Source organism: Elgaria multicarinata, chromosome 23 (genome assembly GCF_023053635.1).
Source record: "Elgaria multicarinata webbii isolate HBS135686 ecotype San Diego chromosome 23, rElgMul1.1.pri, whole genome shotgun sequence".
NCBI classification, from domain to species: Eukaryota; Metazoa; Chordata; class Lepidosauria; order Squamata; family Anguidae; genus Elgaria; species Elgaria multicarinata.
In genome coordinates this window covers 11,901,799-11,920,559 of record NC_086193.1, presented here as the reverse complement: position 1 = coordinate 11,920,559, position 18,761 = coordinate 11,901,799, and the positions used below count along the sequence as shown (strand labels likewise).

General features: G+C 51.4%; 1 protein-coding gene across 1 annotated transcript; it reads right to left on the bottom strand.

Annotated features, from left to right (window-relative positions):
• Positions 1-4,680: 4,680 nt before the first annotated feature.
• Positions 4,681-17,544, bottom strand: GPX4 (glutathione peroxidase 4). Its single transcript, XM_063147032.1, has 7 exons — positions 17,431-17,544; positions 11,180-11,274; positions 10,012-10,156; positions 8,002-8,153; positions 6,953-6,977; positions 5,942-6,001; positions 4,681-4,934 (listed from the first exon to the last, which is right to left on the bottom strand). The coding sequence occupies exons 1-7, from the start codon at positions 17,503-17,505 to the stop codon at positions 4,902-4,904; spliced, it is 585 nt and encodes a 194-aa protein (XP_063003102.1). The 5' UTR covers positions 17,506-17,544; the 3' UTR covers positions 4,681-4,901.
• Between the last annotated feature and the right edge of the window lie 1,217 nt (positions 17,545-18,761).

The window sequence follows — 18,761 nt, the reverse complement described above, 5'->3', positions numbered from 1 at the left end:
TTGCTCCTGGTTTTTAAACGACCTCCCGAAGTCCTTAGACCTCATGGAGGTCGGGAAAAGCGACATTTTTCAGCGGTTTGGATCATTTCCCGACCCTCGGCGTCACTCCGTGCCCCTTCCGGGGCCTGGTGGGGAACCGTTTAAACCGTGCAAAAATTGCGCGTCGTTTTCTCCGGTCATAACGACTTTGGGGTTGGCTAGAGCGAAGGCCGTGGGTGTGGCCCAGCCCAACTTCTAGAGATCTTTGTCCTTGGACTCTGCGCACGTGTTCGTTCCCAGGGAGCGTTAACGCTGGCTTGATGATTCAGCCGAGGAAGTGTCTGCCTGTTCCAAGGAGCGTTACCAGTCAGTGTTGGGGTGTCTGTTTCTTTTAGACACCCCCACCCCCGAAAAAAGTTATGCCTCCCTCCAACATCCCCGGCTCCCAAGATGCCCCAAGCCGGGTGGAACACCACCTGCTTTGCACGCCAAAGGACCCAGATTCGATTTCCGGCGCCTTCCCTCCATACCGCCGCCCGCCAGATTGGATTCTTTTCAGTTTCATGGCTTCCCTCCGCACCTCGAGGCGCAATCGGCGGGCCGCTTCGCCCGTGGGCCGCCTCCCCCCTCAGTACAATTCCTTAGATCCTGTCCTGCGCCTTGGAAATCCCTCCTTCCTTTCATGGCAGCTAAATGTAGGGAAAACCCCTCCTTGACTCCGATGGATATTTTTTTCTCCGCTTAGTTGCCATGCAAAGGGGGGGGGAGGCATTTTGGCATGTGGGGAGGGGCGTTAATCTTTCCTTCCCCAGCTGTGAACACACACACACACACCCCTGAAAATTTCCTCCGGCATGGCAATTACAGTGTGTGGGGTGTGTGTGAAACCTGTCGGTCCTTCCTGGATACTTGGGGACCCTGGGAAATATATTTGGGAGCCCTGGGAAATAGATTCAAGAATGAGACTCTAGCAATATCCCACTCAGAGCCAACTTTAAAAGAAAGTCGCCCTCCTGTGTTACGGGCGAGGAAAATGGTTCTTCTAAGCCTCCAAATCATTTCTTTAAAAAAAACGTTATTCAAACCGGTGAAGGCATTTTTAAAATGTTCCGACCAGCCTTTTTTCGATCGAGCGAAAGTTTTAACCGGAGAGGGGTTAAACGTTGCAGCTCTCCAACAAATAAACTGGGGCGAGGCTCTGAATTTGCAAGCCTCGGGGCCACGGTTTTCTCCTGCCTCGTGTTTCGGTTTCAAGCCTGGAGCGTCCAGCGACCCGACTGCCAGTGCGCGTTGCACAAATGCTGAATTCAGTGTGGAGTTTGGGTCGCAGGTCCCCTGAAAAAAACACCCCTTTTTTAAAAAAGCAAAACTAAGTTGCTGGTCCTTATGATTGTAATAGTCCTGTGGGCAAACGAGAAAGCTTGGACGTGTGATTGAAAGAGAGAGAGAAAGGAATGATTTACAGGGGATTTCAGTTCCCATGTGCCACCCCATGTCCCGAAGGAGCAAATACGTTATGCAAAAACCAAGAAACTATGCAAATTCGCTTGTTTTGCATAAGGCAGGCAGGCGGGTGGGCGGGTGTGGAACCGGTTTTCCCTCGGAGGGGCAGAATTTTCACCCTGTTTTGTAAACCCCCTGGGGCAGGGACCCATTGCATGTCGCGTTAGGTTTTTAAAATTTTAGTAGCCATAGTAAATTCAGGTAGTCCGGTTTTAACTGGTTCATGGATTGTAGCAGCAGGAGAAATTGGGGAGGGGGTAGGTTAAAAACTCAGGAAAGGAAAGAATTGGAAGGTGCTCAAAGGGCAGCTCCTGTTTCCCCAAATAAATCCCTTCGGAATTGTACGTGGTTACTTTACAGTTGTTTTGATTAAAACAAGAAATATGCAATTTCCCTCGTTGCTTTTTGGGGGAGATGGAGAACGGGGGGGGGGGGAAACGAAGACCCCCACCAACGACATAAAACCCTCCTCCGTTTTTTTTTTTTTTTTTTTGGTCAGGAAGATGAATAATAATTCTAATAATATGTAACAGCTACTTTTTAAAGACTAAATTATTGCGCCGTTCTATTGATTGTATGTATTTTTTAATGGAAAAAAAATCTCCCTTTCTTCTGTCCCTCTGCACTTTCTAACCATCTTGTTTGCTTATTATATCCCCCCCCCCCCAAAATACGTATTTATAATTAATTGGAAAATTGTATATATGTAAAAACCAACATCAACAACGGAGGGTTGTGGGAATGGAGTTTTATTTTTATTTTTTTGTCGTTGAAAATGTGCCTTTTTGACAAATGATTCCGCGATTTTCTACTTGGATCAGAAGGATTAAAATGTTGGCATTTCAGCTCGGTGCGAGGCGGTGAGGAAGCCAAAGGTGTTTCTATATGCACGTTTGTGTGTGTGTAAGAGAGAGAAAGTGTGTGTGTGTGTGTGTGTGACAGAGAGAAAGGAAGTGTGAAAAGCACGGTCCATACAAAAGTTAAAGGCAGCTTGGATTGAAATTAGCACTTTGACTCGGAGCCATGAGGACTAGAATCTCAGGTAAGCCTGAGAATTAATCCTGCTAGATGTAGGGTCTGTTCAGCTGACACGCTAAGCCATGGTTAGTGAGTGTGTTTAAGCCATGGTTAAAGAGCGTATAAACCATGGTTAGGGAGCGTGTTCAAACCATGGGCATGTGGCCACCATGGCTAGGAAGGGTTCACACGACGTGCTAAGCCATAGTGTTCCGCTCGAAAGACTTGACCACCGTGACTCAGCGTGTCGTCTGAACAGGGTCAAACTGGGCTAGATGGACCAGTAGCCGTTTCCTATTTAAACTGGCTCTTTATTCATGAGGGCTAGAATCTTCCTTTATTTTATTTTAGGGAAGGGCCATAGCTCAAGCCCTCAGAATCATAGGATAGTCCTGCAGGGCAGAGTCTGCCCAAAGCCCTGGAGAGTTTAGTGTAGAGACACCTTAAAGATGAACGGATTTCTTCTGGCGTAAGCATTCGTGGACACCGGCCACTTGCGTCTGACGAAGCGGCGTCCACGGAAGCTTACGCCGGAATTAACGCGTTTGTTAACTTTACGTAGGCCCCATGATCTCCTGAGAGGAGCCATTTTTTCTCTCCGCCTCGTATTTGAAAATTAGGACCCTCCGTTGAGCGATGAGCATAGATTTCGGGTCAGAAACGCAAAGCCCGTCACCCAGGACCTAACTTATGGAACTCCCTGCCACCACGTGGGGCGAAAGCTTACAGACCGGTCCGAAAAGGGGATGGGAGAGACGGCATCACTGTCTTCTAGTCATGAGGGTTAGAGAGAACTTCTAAGAACATACAAGGGTCCATCTAGTCCAGCACTCTGCTCACAGTGGCCGTCGGCCAGGGAAGAACAAAGCAGGATATGGTGCAACAGCACCCTCCCACCCATGTTCCCCAGCAACTGGTGCACACAGGCTTATGCCTTGGATACTGGAGGAAGCACAGAACCATCAGGGCTAGTAGCCATGGATAGCCTTCTCGTCCTCCAGGAATTGATCCAGCCCCCTTTTAAAGCCATCCAAATTGGTGGCCGTCACTACATCTTGTGTTAGTGAGTTCCACAGTTTAGCTATTTGGAAAGGGACTTCCTTTTATTTGTCCTGAATCTCCCACCCATCAGCTTAATAGTAGAACCCCGGGTTCTATGATTTTGAGAGTGGGAGAAAAATGTCTCCCTATTCACCTTCTCCATACCATCTCCCAGCCATGCATAATCTCTCTACCATGCTCAGCCAGCCTTTGAGTACGAGCTACTCGGGGGACGGGTGGTTGCTTTCATGTGCTACCTTCAAGCATCTATTTGGCCGCTGGGAGGCAGCGGGTGGATTAGACCAGCCAGGAGTTGGCAACGTTTTTAGGCCTTGGGCAATTGGAGAAACTATCCCGGGCACAACAACAAAATGGCTGGAGGCGGAGGACACGTCACCTGCCCGAAAGATTTACAGATGGAAACGAGGCCTCCGAACTCCCCCGTTTTTAGCATCCACAGAAAGCGAATCTGCTAAGAAAATGTGTTAACTTTTCACTAAAAAAGGTGGCGGCACCATTTCTGTCTACCCCTGAGACAGATACGAAGTCCGATCAAGCAGGGTTTATATCCTTAAGATACTCAGAGGTCCGGGGAAAACTCAGATCATCGGCTTGGGTTGTTGATACGGAGAGAACCTGGCGATTTACATATCGCGGCTGTAATTGCCGGTTTTATTTTTGGCCCAGCTTGCCTTCCAAGGAAATCCAGGTCGTGTTTCTCGTTTTGCAACTTCTGCCCACTATTTATTAAATGCAGTATCAAACAATAAACTGCCCTGTGAGCTGGGATTACGGAGAAGGAAAGCCAAGGCCTGAAACGGGGATCTTAAGGCTATAAATGTCACCCTGCTTTAAAAAATAAAATAGAATCATAGAATAGCAGAGTTGGAAGGGGCCTACAAGGCCATCCAGTCCAACCCCCTGCTCAATGCAGGAATCCACCCTAAAGCATCCCTGACAGATGGTTGTCCAGCTGCTTCTTGAAGGCCTCTATTTTTAATAAAAAATAGCTTGATGGTAGAGCAGATGTATTAGATGCAACAGGTCCCTGGTTCGAATCCTGAACACCTCAAGGGAGAAGGATCGGGGAGGCAGACCGCAAATTTCAGACGTAAACATAAGAGAAACAGACCAAGTCGCTTTCGAGGAGAAAAACGTAATTTATTGCTACAAAGCCGGCAGGTGCTTCGGTCCAAGCGGCGCCACCTGCCCGTCCCTGCGGAGTCGTGCTGAAATTTTTCGGGCCGCCCTCACCAAACGGGCTTGGCTTGGAGGGCAGCCGTCATCAGGGCAAGACGCGCAGGGAAGGGGGGGAGCAGCAGCTGGGCGAAGGGCGGGTCCGGTGTCAAGGTGAGCCAGGCCTACAGGTAAGGGGGCAGGTCCTTCTCGATGACCTGCAGTGGAGGAAGAGGGAGAAAATTGTAAAATGGGCCACTCTGCCGTCTCACGCCAACGTCCGGCTGCGCTGATGCAGCAATGGCGACGCGGCGCCCCTTCCCTTCCGTAACTGGAGGTGCCAATATCTCAGTGGAACGTTTCCCCATCACCCACCCCCCTCGGGGCTGGGATGAACCTTCGCCCTGAGAAAGGGTCGTCACCGCTGAGCTACACAGCCCCTTTCCCACTCCAAAATCAAGCTGCTTAAGGGACAGACCCCGGCTCAGAGGAGCAGAGAGGCCCTCGGGGTGCGGTGGATCGGGGAGGTGCCAGGTAAAGTCAGGACGGGGGCCGTTCCAGGAGCCAGGGAGGGGGCGTGAGCGACGAGGAGGGGCCGGGACCTGCGGGCGGGGTGTGGCGATCCATGGGGCAGCCTTTGCTAATTAGGGGGTTGTCGAGATTAATGGGACGCCTTGTCTAATTAGCGGGTAGGACCGAGGAGGCAGAAGGGGCCGGGTTCAGCGGCTTCTCCAGTTAAGGTGATGCGGGAGCCCCTCCCTGGCCAGGGAGAGTTACTGCTGAACGGTCTTGCCCTCAAACGAAGCAGCTTCAAGCATTCAAATCGTAATTCTATAAAGTTAGTGGGGGGGGAGGTCGCATTTAGGCCGCTGAAGGGGAGTTTTCCAGCCCCCCACAACGTTAGAGAGCCAGGAACGTACGTCTGGGGTTGGATCCGGGTTTACACTGGAACAACCGTGTGACGTGCCTTTGCCACGGAAGCCCCCTGGAAGTGCTACACAGCGAGTGGAGGGGGGAGCCGGGAAGCGAGGTGGAGGGGCCTGCCGTGATCGGAGCCCTTTCTCTCGTGGAGGGCAGGGTCCTGGGCCCAGTCCCAGCTAAATCTAAAATTCGGAGCAGCGCAAGATAGACCACCCCCCAAAGCACACGCAAAGCCCCAGCTCAGGCGGGCTTTTTAAGAGGCACTCCCGACTCGAGGCAAAAGAAAAACCGGTCTCCAACTTACAAATGGGTCATCCATGGGACTGTACCTCTTGACCACTTGGCCTTCTTTGTTGATGAGGAACTGCAGGGAGAAGGAAGAAGAGGGCTGGTGGGTGAGTGAGGCCCCGAGGGGTCTGTGCCTTCACTGGCCCGCCGCGCCCCGTTGTCCTTTGACACGGGGATTGCGCCGGGGTGTATTTCAGGATCAACGGTCCGAGTCTACGCTAGAACAGGCCTATCGAAATGGCCAAGGGGGACAGCTGGCCCTGCCATTTTCAACGAGGTTGTAGAAACAAGTTTACGGATTCTAAGGTCGCCAAAACGATACACAACGAGGAGAAGATGGAAACGGAATTTCTCCCGCAGGGACAGAAGTTGGCCAGGGAAATTGACGAAGCAGGCAGGACGAGATCTGCTTTCTGCCAAAATCGCCTTTCGTGGGCACCCGTCCCCTGGCTCCAGGTCTTTCTGATCACAGCTCCCACCATCCCCAGGGACAGCGGGCGTTGTAGTCCCAACAACCGAGTCGGAACATGAAAATACAGGCGACTGGAAAATCCCTCCCAGGAATCGGAACGTGTCACAGCGAATATCATTCCGGTGTTTCCGTGCAACCTCTGAACGGGACGGGCGCCATTTTATAAGCCCGGAACGTAGACGTACGAAGCTGAAGGTTACAGTTTAAAATAAAAAACCCACAATTCAAGAAGAATTGTAGTCTTAACACGTTGTGGGGAAGCTAGTTTATAGGATTTGCAGTTGCGGGTTAGAGTAACGGCCACCAAGATTTTAAAAGGGGATTCTAGAAATTCATGGGAGAAGAAAGTTTGATCAAGAGACGTTTGCTGTAACGGAGGAATAAAACTTCCATGTTCAGGGGCAGTATACCAGGTACTCGAGAAGGCTAATATTTTGCACTGAGCTGGGCCATTTTGCTCTAAAGCCCCCATATAACCCTAGAGTCGAGCTGGGCCAACCGCCTCCTCAGGACGGCAGGCATCCACCCACCGCAGCTAAAACGCTGAAGACTCACCTTGCTAAAGTTCCACTTTATTGCACTAGAAGAGGAAAAGAAACAGAAAACAATTTAGTTTTAAGATCAAGGGCTCCAGGTGGAAGAAAGCCAGGCGTCAAGGCGTCACACGTGGACAAGGCCGCTAATTGAGAGGTTTCTACTTAGTTTGTATTCCGTTTCTTTTCGTCATTAAGGTTTGTGTTTTAGGCTTTTAAAATACTGCACGCCGCCCAGAGAACTTCAGGGGTTGGGGGGGTTTAAAAGCAGGGCGAGGGTGCAATCTTGCTCGTGCTTAGACCGTTCCTGCCTGCAGATGCAGAATCCAAAAGGAAACGACACACAAGGAAGACGGGAGGAGGAGGGAGAAGGAAAAAGAATAAGGGTGCAACCCTATGGGTGTTTAGACAGAAAAAAGCCCTACAACGCCAGTTGTAGGATTTCCGCCCCTGTCTAAACCTGCATAGGATTGTGCCTTAAAATTACGTTGCTCCTAAAGCTACAGCCTAGACCCCGTGGGAAGTCACAGCATCCAATTCCCCTGCCCCACCACTGGTCTTAGTCCACAAGCTACTCAGCGAGAAAAGCTGGCGTGGGTTTGGTGGCTTCCTCCTCCAAAGGAGGTACCTGTTTTTTAAAAGGTGCCGAGAGAGAGAAAAGAGGCCGCAAGAGGGTGGTTTCCTCGCCCAGCCTTTAAACCAGGAGTTGGAGGCCGGGTGGCCCTCGAAAGGTTGCCGCGTTACAGCTTCCGTCACCCCTGTCCAACGGCTTTGCCGGACGGGGCTGACAGAAGGTGGGAGCCCAGCGAGATCTGGAAGGCCACGGGCTCCCCTGGGTCAGCCACCATGAGGACTGGAGCCTTGCCGCTCCGGAAGCACGGGCGGGGTTTTGGAGGAGCTGAAGGCGGCGGCCAGATTCTTGAAGTTCAGGGAAGTCGAACTGAGAGATAAAACAGCGAAGACGAGAGAAAGAGCGATTCTTTCCTTCCAGGCCTGCTTCCGGATGGGTAGGTGTGTGGGTGGGGAAGGGTCATGAGTCCGTTTTGGAAGGGGGGGAGGGGGAGGACTCACTTTCCCATCGTCCCCTTGCCCTTGGGCTGGCTCTTCATCCACTTCCAGAGAGGGTGGGCGCCGTCGCCGTTGACGTCGATTTTGGCGAACATGTCGAACTTCACACCGTAACCGGCAGCAAACGCTTTGATCTCCTCATTCGTGCCGGGCTCCTGTCAAGGGGAAAAAGTGTGCTGCGTCGGAGTAGGGGGAGGGAGGGAGGGAGGGAGGGAAGAGCCGGGGGCCCTCGGCCTGGTTTCGAAAGCTCACAGCCTGCGATTGGTACATAATCTCTGGTGAGAACCACCAGTCCTTTCCTTGTGTGGGAAGGGGGGAGAGAAAGAGAAAAGGGGGTGGCAGAGAGAGAGAGGAGGGGGTGGCAGAGAGAGAGAGAAGGGGGTGGCAGAGAGAGAGAGAAGGGGGTGGCAGAGAGAGAGAGAGGAGGTGGCAGAGGGAGAGAAAAGGGGGTGGCAGAGGGAGGGAAGGGGGTGGCAGAGAGAGAGAGAGGAGGGGTGGCAGAGAGAGAGGGGAGGGGGTGGCAGAGAGAGAGAGAAGGGGTGGCAGAGAGAGAGGAGGGGGTAGCAGAGAGAGAGAGAGAGAGAGAGAGGAGGGGGTGGCAGAGAGAGAGAGAGGAGGGGGTGGCAGAGAGAGAGAGAGGAGGGGGGTGGCAGAGAGAGAGAGGGGTGGCGGAGAGAGAGAAGGGGTGGCAGAGAGAGAGGAGGGGGTGGCAGAGAGAGAGAAGGGGGTGGCAGAGAGAGAGAAGGGGGTGGCAGAGGAAGAGAGGAGGGTTGGCAGAGGAAGAGAGGAGGGGTGGCAGAGAGAGAGAGAGAAGGGGGTGCAGAGAGAGAGAGAGAAGGGGTGCAGAGAGAGAGGAGGGGGTGGCAGAGAGAGAGAGGAGGGGGTGGCAGAGAGAGAGGAGGGGTGGCAGAGAGAGAGAGAGAGACGGGGGTGGCAGAGAGAGAGAGAGAAGGGGGTGCAGAGAGAGAGAGAGAAGGGGTGCAGAGAGAGAGGAGGGGTGGCAGAGAGAGAGAGAAAGGGGGTGGCAGAGAGAGATAGGAGGGGGTGGCAGAGAGAGGAGGGGTGGTAGAGAGAGAGAGAGAGAAGGGGTGCAGAGAGAGAGAGAAAAGGGGGTGGCAGAGGGAGAGAGAGAAAAGGGGGTGGCAGAGGGAGAGAGAGAAAAGGGGGTGGCAGAGAGAGAGAGAAGGGGGTGGCAGAGAGATAGGAAGGGGTGGTAGAGAGAGAGAGAGAAGGGGGTGCAGAGAGAGGAGGGGTGGCAGAGAGAGAGAGAAAAAGGGGTGGCAGAGGGAGAGAAAAGGGGGTGGCAGAGAGAGAAAGAAAGAGAGAAAAGAAGCAGGAAGCTACACTGGGTGACTTTGGGCTAGTCCCTGACTCTCAGCCTGACCAACTTCACAGGGTTGTTGTGAAAATAACACAGAGGAAGAGGGTCACGTACATCCCCTTGGGTCCCTTGCAAAAGGAAAAATGGCAGGATAGGATTGTAATAAATAATAATAATAATAAAAAAAAAACTCAGTGGTAGAGCAGATGCGTTGAATGCAAAGGGAACCGGGTTTGAATCCCTGCAGGTCCAGTTAGAAGGAACAGAGAGGGAGAGAGAGCAAATTTCATATATAAACATACAGAAACGTGCCCAAGTCATTGCTGAGGAGGGAAAAAACGTGTTTATTGCTAATAAAGGGGGTGGCAGAGAGAGAGAGAAAGAAAAGGGTGGGTGGGAGAGAGAGAGAGTGCAGGGGGGCCTGGGAGATAAAGAAAAGAGGGTGGTGCACACACACACACGCACAGAGTGCAGGGAGCCCCCCCCCCACCTTTGGTTCTGGCTCTTCTCACTGATGTCACACGGCCTCAATCGATGAGCCACAAAGAAATTCCCCCCTTCACAGACCAAGGCTGCCCCTCCCAGCATCAGAAGGGGAGAGAAATGACTTTTGCCTCCCCATCTCGGAAGGGCTCAATCCGTCTGCCTGTCCCCCCACCCCACCCCACCCCACCCCCGCCATCCCTTCCTACCTGCTTGCCGAACTGGTTGCAGGGGAAAGCGAGGATGCGCAAACCTTTCTCAGCGTATCGGCCGTAGAGGTCGACAAACTGAGTGTAGTTTACGCCAGTCTTGCCTCATTTCGACGCGACGTTGGTGATGATGCAGACGTGGCCCCTGGAAGGAAGCAGGGATCAAGGAGGCGGTCGTGGCTGCACCCGTACTCGCTGAACTCCCTCCCACAGTGGGCAAAAGCGCTCGGTTCAAGTCCAGCTCGCCAACAGCCACAAAAGTGCCAGTTTGCTGCTGCCCGGCCTGCTGCCCTTACTAAGCCTCAGAACGAGCCAATCTCTGCCGTTTCATCTCCCGCCTTAAAAACCAGCCTAGTGACTTAAAGTAAATATTTTACATAAACGGGACGAACGCTACATCAGCTTGACCATGAAGCCAGCGTACTGAATGCCCACGGCACGCCATCGCCCAGACTCCGCCAGGGAAATACCGCTCCGTTTCCGGAGCAGTTATTAACGACCAGAGCTGGCTTCCGGGATCAGCATGTCACAGTGAGGGGCTCACGGATAATCCTTCGAGCATCTGCCTGCTCGGCTCCTCTTCCCTCCTCCTCGCTAGGGCCATCCCTTCATGTGTTTTTCTGCGCGAACTTGTAAGGGGGGCACGAAGGACGCGTCTCACGACTGGGCCCAGAGAAAGAGGCGAAGAAACAGCAGCCGGGAGAAGGTGAACCGCCCCCAAGAGTAGCAGTTGGCGCGTCGAACGAGGACAGGAGGAACCCGGGTTCAAATCCCCACTGAGCAGTGAAGCTTCTTGGGCCGGTCGCCAACTTTCCACCCGGGCTACCTCGCAGGGTCGTTGTGGAGCATAAAGTAGAGGTGGGAAGCCCGAGTGCGCCACCTAGAATTCCTCGCGGGGGAAGGGGGAAGCCGAGAGGGGTGGGCCCATTTCCCTGCCCGATGGGTGCTGCAATCCGGCACGAGGAGAGCAGCTGGGAGAAAATTTAAATGAACATTTGCCGAGGGGACGTGTTGGGAGCTGGAACGGGCCGCTGGTTATTAAGGCTCCCAACCCGGCAGGGCCGGAGGTGTCAACGGAGGCTCCCGGCCGTCTGTCGATCACAGGACTTGGCCCGCGATGCGGAGAGGAGGCGCGTCGGAACACCTTCGCCGCCCCGTCCGTACTTGCCTGTATTTCTCCAGCGAGACGTCATTGCCCTCGATGTCGGTGGCGTGGAACTCGTAGATGGACCTGGCCGAGTGCCAGTCAAGTTGCTGAGCGCACTGCAGGGGCGAGAGAGGAGGCTCAGAGCGCCCCTCCTGAGAGGGACCGTTTCGGAAGGGCAGAGGGCCCCCTGGGAGCAACGTCAGGGACGTTTTCCCCAACTGGCACATTCCCGATGCATCGGATTTCAAGTCCCATGAGCCCCGGCTAGGCCGGCCAAGGATGCTGGGAGGGGCTGTTTTCAAGGTCCCTTGCCACCGCCCCCCTCCCTCGGCCCACGAGACGGTGCAAAGTCCCAGGAGGCGTCGGGCTGCCAGGCGTGACAGCGACAGAGCCAGGCTCCACCCACTCCAGGCTACAGCAGCTGCTCTGAACAAGGAGAAGCGTTAATCCAAGACTCGGTCGCTTCTCTAGCTCTCAATTCTCTCCATGGGGGAAGCCTGCCCCAAACTTGCAGCCGGAGGACACCTCTTCCCCCCTTCACTTCTGGGGACGTCGCCGGGATGTTCTTTCCGGCCCTTTGAAACTAAGGACGCGTGCCTGAATCTGGCTTCTTTTTTCCTCCTCCCTCCCAATTCCTTTTTTCCTTTCGTGCCATGTCTTTTAAATTCTAAGCCTAAAAGGCTGCCTCGTTATTAATCTGCGGAAGGTGCTCTGGGAACCCCCTCTTTTCGGGGGGTCAGGGGCTGGAGAGCCGGGTAATAAGACTGCAAATGAGTAACTGAACGCCCCAACACTGGCTGAAAATGGGACACTCACAGGTCCCCGCTGGATTCACACGGGTGCCACCCTGCCCACAATGCCTCAGCAAACCACCCCACACTGGACTTGCTGGGAGTTGGAGTCCATGACATCTGGAGAGCACCAGGCATGTCCTGGAATTTGGGTCCCGATGTTTCGGACTACATTCCCCACAATCCCTGGCCATTGGGGTTGATGGGAGCTGGAGTCCAAAACATCTAGAGAGCACCAGGCAGGTCCTGGATTTGGGGTAAACCGGTGTGGCTGGTTCCAGAAAGGTGGCGTAGGAATAAACTTAGAAATAAAACTAATGAATTGGCTTCCGTTGGCTCAGCCAGAGACAGACACACACACACACACACACATTTCCAGTTTAACCAGAGATTAATAAGCAGCAGCGAGGGAACAGAGGAGTGAATTCCCAGAAGCATTCAAGGAGGACTTTGAGAAGAGAAATTGGGTGGGTGGGTGGTCCACCCTGGGCCGTACAACGCAGCGCCCTCCTGCTCCGAGGAGGCGTGTCTGCTGCAGCACCCGTAACCAGAAACTCCGGCTTGTAAAAATAGTCACAACCTGACTTTTTGGGGACAGAGGGGAGGCAAGAGACATCGAGTCACGTTTCTGGCTTGGCTCGCTTCCCCTCTTCCTCGGGATGTGACTGTGCTTGACGGTGTTTCTTTTTTAGTATGGGCGACGTTGTCAAGAAAGATGGGAAACGCAGGACGTAGCCGGCTCCCAGAAACTTTCGGGCGCAGGGGATTAGATCCAGTTCTTGTTACTTGTTTAGGGTTATTTTGGGGTTATATTTATATGCCGCCTTTTCCTCCAAGGAGCTCAAAGCTTCGAGTGGCAGCTTCCTCTCCACGGCGGGCCCCGTTCGGACGACACGCATTTTGAGCTGAACACGATGGCCCAGCAGGTCGTGTGAACCGTTCCCAACCACGGTGGCTACATAACCACCGTTTAAACGCGCTCGCTAACCGTTTGCGGCAAAAGGCTGAGCGGGCTAACCGTTGTGGTTAATGCGATGTCCCCATATGGTATTTTAAATCTGGCTTTAATTTTTCTATGCAAAGCGCTTAGGAACGTTATCGTATTTCAATATATATCTCACAACGACTGAAGTTGGAAAACTGCAGACGTTCTAACATTGAAATCGTGGTGTATGGAATTATGGCAAATAGACTAAATATCAGTTTGTTATAGGCCCTGTTCTGACAACACACCATGATGGTTAAGTGTTTTGAGCTAACCATGATGGTTTAGCGTGTCATGTGAATGCCATTTTCCCTAATCATGACGGCTTCATAACCATGGTTTAACCACTTGCTGTGAAAGCATTCTTGGCCTAACCATGGCTTAGCGTGTTGTCTGAACAGGCCCACAGAGAAGAAAACTTCTCAGCAGCCCATGGACTCCACAGATATTTTGGTCTATAAAGCAAAGTGAAAAATATGGTGCCACCTTCGTCAATCATTTGATTAAAATTCAATGTATTTTTATTTATTTACTTTTTTTTGTAATGTAATAAATATAACTAATCCTAAAATTCTGTACAGGTATGTCGGAATTCAAACTATCTATCTCCCACCCCCCCACAAAAAAAAACTTTCGCCTTACAAGATGTACCCTTTGGTCCTAAAACCTTTTGTGCGTGCTCTCCTGCCCACATTACACAAGACTCCGGTTACGCAATTAACAAAGGGAAAGATCACGAGCGATTGTGCCAGAAAGCAGATTACGTTTTGAGTTTTAGGGCCGCTGCGGCTTTTCTTTTTATAACCCAGGCTTATCCGCTCCAAGATAGCCAAGATCCGAGGCGGCAGGCTGTGGAAAGGAAGAGAGGGACCCTTCTGACTCGGATGTAGAGTTGAGCTCTGGGGAACAAAGGGCAAAGATAGATGCAGATGTGATTGTGCTTTGAGAACCGCTCCCTCTGCAGTGCAGCGAAAAAAACAGGGATAGGCAATGCCAACGTTCGCGTCGCAACCCGTGAGAACGGGGAGGGGGGAAGAAAGGGGAGAAACCCTGTATTAAAGGACACTCAAGCTGGCCTCCTGACCTCTTGAAAGAGGCTTTTATTGTCGAGTTAGTCATAAGCCAAAGTCATTCACTCCTGGAACCACTTTGGCCAGTTTTGTTGGGGCAGCAAATCTGGCGTCCCCGAAACGTTTCGGATCACAACTCTCCAAAGCTCGGACCCTTGGGGTTTATAGAAGGGTTTATATGTGGTCCAAAGCATAGAATCATAGAATAGCAGAGTTGGAAGGGGCCTACAAGGCCATCGAGTCCAACTCCCTGCTCAATGCAGGAATCCACCCTAAAGCATCTTGAAGGCTGCAGCACACAGCCTAACCCCAAGACAGGGCAAATTTAAAAGTTTATAAACAGAGAAAAAGTTTCTTCCTCTGTTGAAAGCAGTCTTGCGCCATTACATCTAGATTTAGTCAGGAGTAACTCTAGGCCCATTGAAATTGACCAGACGTAACTGAATTGTGACCAGCTCAAGTCCCGTTGATTTCAATGGGTCTACGCTACGCGTGGGACCGAAAGAAACCCTGCACCCGAAGCACAATAAAATTGTGGGACTCAACAGCAGAAGGTATCGTGATTACCTCTGGATTAAGATTACTCGGCCTGATTATTTCAGGGAGGATTAGGAGTCCATTAAGAAATTTTGAAAACGAAGGTATGACCGACTCACATGCTAATTGCACCAAATCCCTGGTTTCTTTTTTGGTGCACAAAACAAAAGATTTTTTTTCCTCCCAGTTTTTAGGGGCCTTTCATGCCCGGATTAAAGATGTAATTTCTGGGCGCTCATCAGTTTTAAACCTCTGGCTCTAATTATGATGAGGAACGTGCTGAAGTTACTTTAGTGGTTTTATTGGCTTTTAATAATACTGTAATTTGCTTCTGGAGGGCCTCTTAGGGTGGAAAATTATGGGATGATTTCCAGGACAAGGCCAACCTGGTGCCAATATTGTTATCTTTTCGGCTCAAGGTTCGAACTGCAGGCACGTACCAGCATACATTGAGTTTTTAATCAGGTCTTTGATTGTCTTCGGTCGATGGTGAAAAAATTGTTTTCAGGCACACGATGATTATAAGTTTTTATGTAAATGATCTGTACTTTGTATAATGAATTTTAATGGTTTTTAATTTTGTGTGTGTCACCCAGAACGCTTCAATTATAGGGCGGTAGGGAAATAGAATAAATGAAATGAAAGGTAGTCCAGAAATAAAATGGAACACACTTCTCAGGTGGATCTCTGTAAGAACAGCCATTAGCCATGCTCGTGGGGAATGATGGGCATTGCAATACTGCAGGGGGGGGGGCTATGTTAGGTTAGACTCTTCCCCAAAACAGGCGTCTTATGAACCCAGTTTGAAAGTGTCTTTTTAAAATGCATTCACACTCGCTGCTTACCGCAAGCGTGGAAAATTTGCCACCTTGCACATGTTTCGTCTTACAGCTTCCATCACCAAGGAAAAAAAGCCCCAGGTGCGGAGCTTTTGAGTAATTACAAGGCAGAATCGTAATTGCAGTTAATTGCCCGCACCAAAACTCGGCATAGCTCAGAGAAATGCTGGTGCAGCTGACTCCCTGTTATTTGCCGTGGCACGGTTTCAAGTTGCCAGGGAGGCAGCGGGCGAAGCCCACCTGAGTTAGGAAAAGCTGGCTTTCAGGGACTCTTCCCAGCTGCAGATCCCGCCGCAGGATCCCAAACCAGCAGGAGAAAATGGTGGCCCCGTAGAATCAGGGGAGAAGAGGAAGAAAAAGGCGTGAAACAGTAAAGAATGCCAACGCCGGCAGCAAAGCCCTAAAGAAGGAGGGCGAGGAAGAACAGGCAGCCTGGCGTGATGGGAAAAGTTACGGCACAGCCCGAGATGTGGGGCAAGTTGGTTACCTCCACAGAAGGGCAAAGAGCCCACAGGCGTGTCAATAGCAAATATTATTTATAAATAGTGTAAATAATAATAATACAGGAGGGTTTTTTCCCCTGCTGTGACACCACCTCTGTTTACCTTTTTGTCGCCAGGTGAGAACTTTTGCTTTTGTCTCCCTGGCTTTTTAGGACCTTACTTTAAATTAAAAAAATAACCAGATGTATTTATGGGGCTTTTTTTTTATTATTAGTTTGTTTAATTGATTTCTCACTCAGTCCCCTGGGTTCAGGGCTGCTTGCAACAGACATCTTCATTGTTAATAGCTCTGCCCCTAAGGAGTTTACACAACCTGAAGAGCTTAAATTGTCTGGGGAGATAAAAAGGGTCCTAATGCAATGAAAACAGATTGAGTAGAAGAGGCAAGTCTTTTTTCTTTCTTTCTTTCTACAACCACAAACCAGAACACCTGTACTCTCTTTTTTGGTTTTTAAAGTTCTTCGATTTCATGACTGACACCGTATTGTTATAAACCGAAAGGACACGCCACAGACTGGCAAATAACCTAGAACTGCCTTCCCCAACTTCGTGCCTTCCAGATGTGTTGGACTGGAGGGAGGCCGGGGATGATGGGAGTTGGTAGCTCTGCACATCTGGAGGGCCATATTCGAGACAGCAAGCACAGGAAAGAAAGGTGGCCAACAAACGGCACAGCAGCCTTCCACAAACTGGCACCCTCCAGTTTGGACTACAACCCCCAGCATTCTTGTCCATTCAGGTACCATGTTGGCTGTGGCTGATGGGAGATGACTTAACAAGAAATGCCTTTTTTTTCACGCTTTAATCTCTCTACCTCTTACACCAGACTTTCTCTTTCTGGTGCCCTCCAGGTGTTTTGGACTGCAACTCCCAGCACACCTGGGGCTGCTGAGAGCTGGAGTCCCAAACATCTGGAGGGCATCAGGTTGGGAAAGTCTGCCCCCAGAGGATCATGGGAAAAGTGGGCAAGCCCATGTTACACCCAAGGCATCGTGGGAAAAAGGAAGAAAAGGGGTTGCCCCAGAGGATCATGGGAAAGTTGGGCAAGCCCATGTTACACCCAAGGCATCATGGGAAAATGGAAGAAAAGGGGTTGCCCCAGAGGATCATGGGAAAATTGGGCAAGCCCATGTTACACCCAAGGCATCATGGGAAAATGGAAGAAAAGGGGTTGCCCCCAGAGGATCATGGGAAAGTTGGGCAAGCCCATGTTACACCCAAGGCATCATGGGAAAAAGGAAGAAAAGGGGTTGCCCCCAGAGGATCATGGGGAATTATTGGCCAACCAGCAAAATGGAGGGAGCTAGCTGAACTTGTCTTGAGACCCCTCCCCAAGGAATGATGGGAAATATCAGCTATGGAAAGAGCAGCCAGGGGCCCTAGAGAGGTGTCCTGGGGTCCTCCAAGGGGCAACGCTCTAGCCTATCCCCAGAGACCACTCTATGGTTTGACCATAGAGAAGAAGCCGGGGGGCTAGAGCGTCGCCGTCTCTCCCCCCCATCCCCCACCCCCGAGGCCTAGTGAGGCCTAGCCGAGCCTGCACTCACCATCGTCGTGGTCAGGCCGCGCGTCGCTATCGCTCCACACAGCAGCGTCCTCTTCACCAAGCGGCGCACACTCATCTCACCTACTGCGGCTTTGGGCTCCTCCTTTATCTTCCCCCTCAGGCCGCCCTGCTCCTCGCGGCAGCCAATCAGCAGCCGGCCCGGCCCTCCTCGCCCTCCCGCTCCGCCAGTCAAAACCGCGCCTCCGAGCTCTCGGCCAATCGGAGGGCGCGGGGGGCGGGGCTGGCTTTCGCAACCGCCACCTTCGCGAGCACGAGACGCTGGGGCGGGAGGGCGCGTGGATTGGCAAGCGGGGGAGCCAATCGGGGAGAGCTGCATCCCTGATGGGTAGCCCTGGTGACGCACATCTGGAGCATCCTTAGATGCTGAGGATGGACCAGGATGGAGAGAAGAGGGTTGGACCAGCCAGGGGTGTGGTGGTACAGGCTTCCCCAACCCGGGGGTCTCTTCAGCTGTGTTGGACTACCAACCCCATCAACCCCTGCTGATGAGATTGGTAGTCCAACACAGCTGGAGGGACGCCCGGGTTGGGGAAGCCTACTCAGGAGAAGGTGTTGCAATCCTTGACTGAGCACAATTTGCAGCGATTTATTCTCACATTTTTTAAAAAAAATCTGTAACATTTTAATCTCTCCTTTTCTCCAAACCACTCCATGCCCCTCCTCCGTTTATCCTTATGACGACCCTGTGCGTGAGACTGATTTAATTTGTCTTTTTTAATGGATTCTCTGCAGGCTGCCTAGGCGCCTTTTTGGCGGAAGAGCGGCATAAAGATAATTGAAGTCAATTGAAGTAAATAAATATGAATAAGCAGAGTGGTAGCCCAAGGTCAATTGCGCTCTGATGTAGGCACTGAAGGAAAATCCTCTTCAAAATTGCCCAGAGAGCTTCGGCTGTGGGGCGGTATATAAATGTAATACATAAATAAATAAATGTATTCATTGAACCTCAGGTGATGCAGCTAAGTTTGGTGCAAAGTTGGAGTCCATAAAGCAAGGTCCCTTTTGTACGCACTGACATTTGTCTTTACTTCTGCTCTCTGCTTCTTAACAGACCCAGGTATTCTGCCTAGTGCTAGAGACAGAGCCTTCTCAGATGTGGCTCTATGTTGTTATTATTATTATTATTATTATTATTATTTATTTATTTATATAGCACCATCAATGTACATGGTGCTGTACAGAGTAAAACAGTAAATAGCAAGACTCTGCCGCATAGGCTGGAAATCTTTCTCTAAGGATGCCACTTTGCTCACTTTTCAGCACCAGGCAAATATTTTCTTTCTCCTCCATACTTCAAATTGTTTGTGCTGC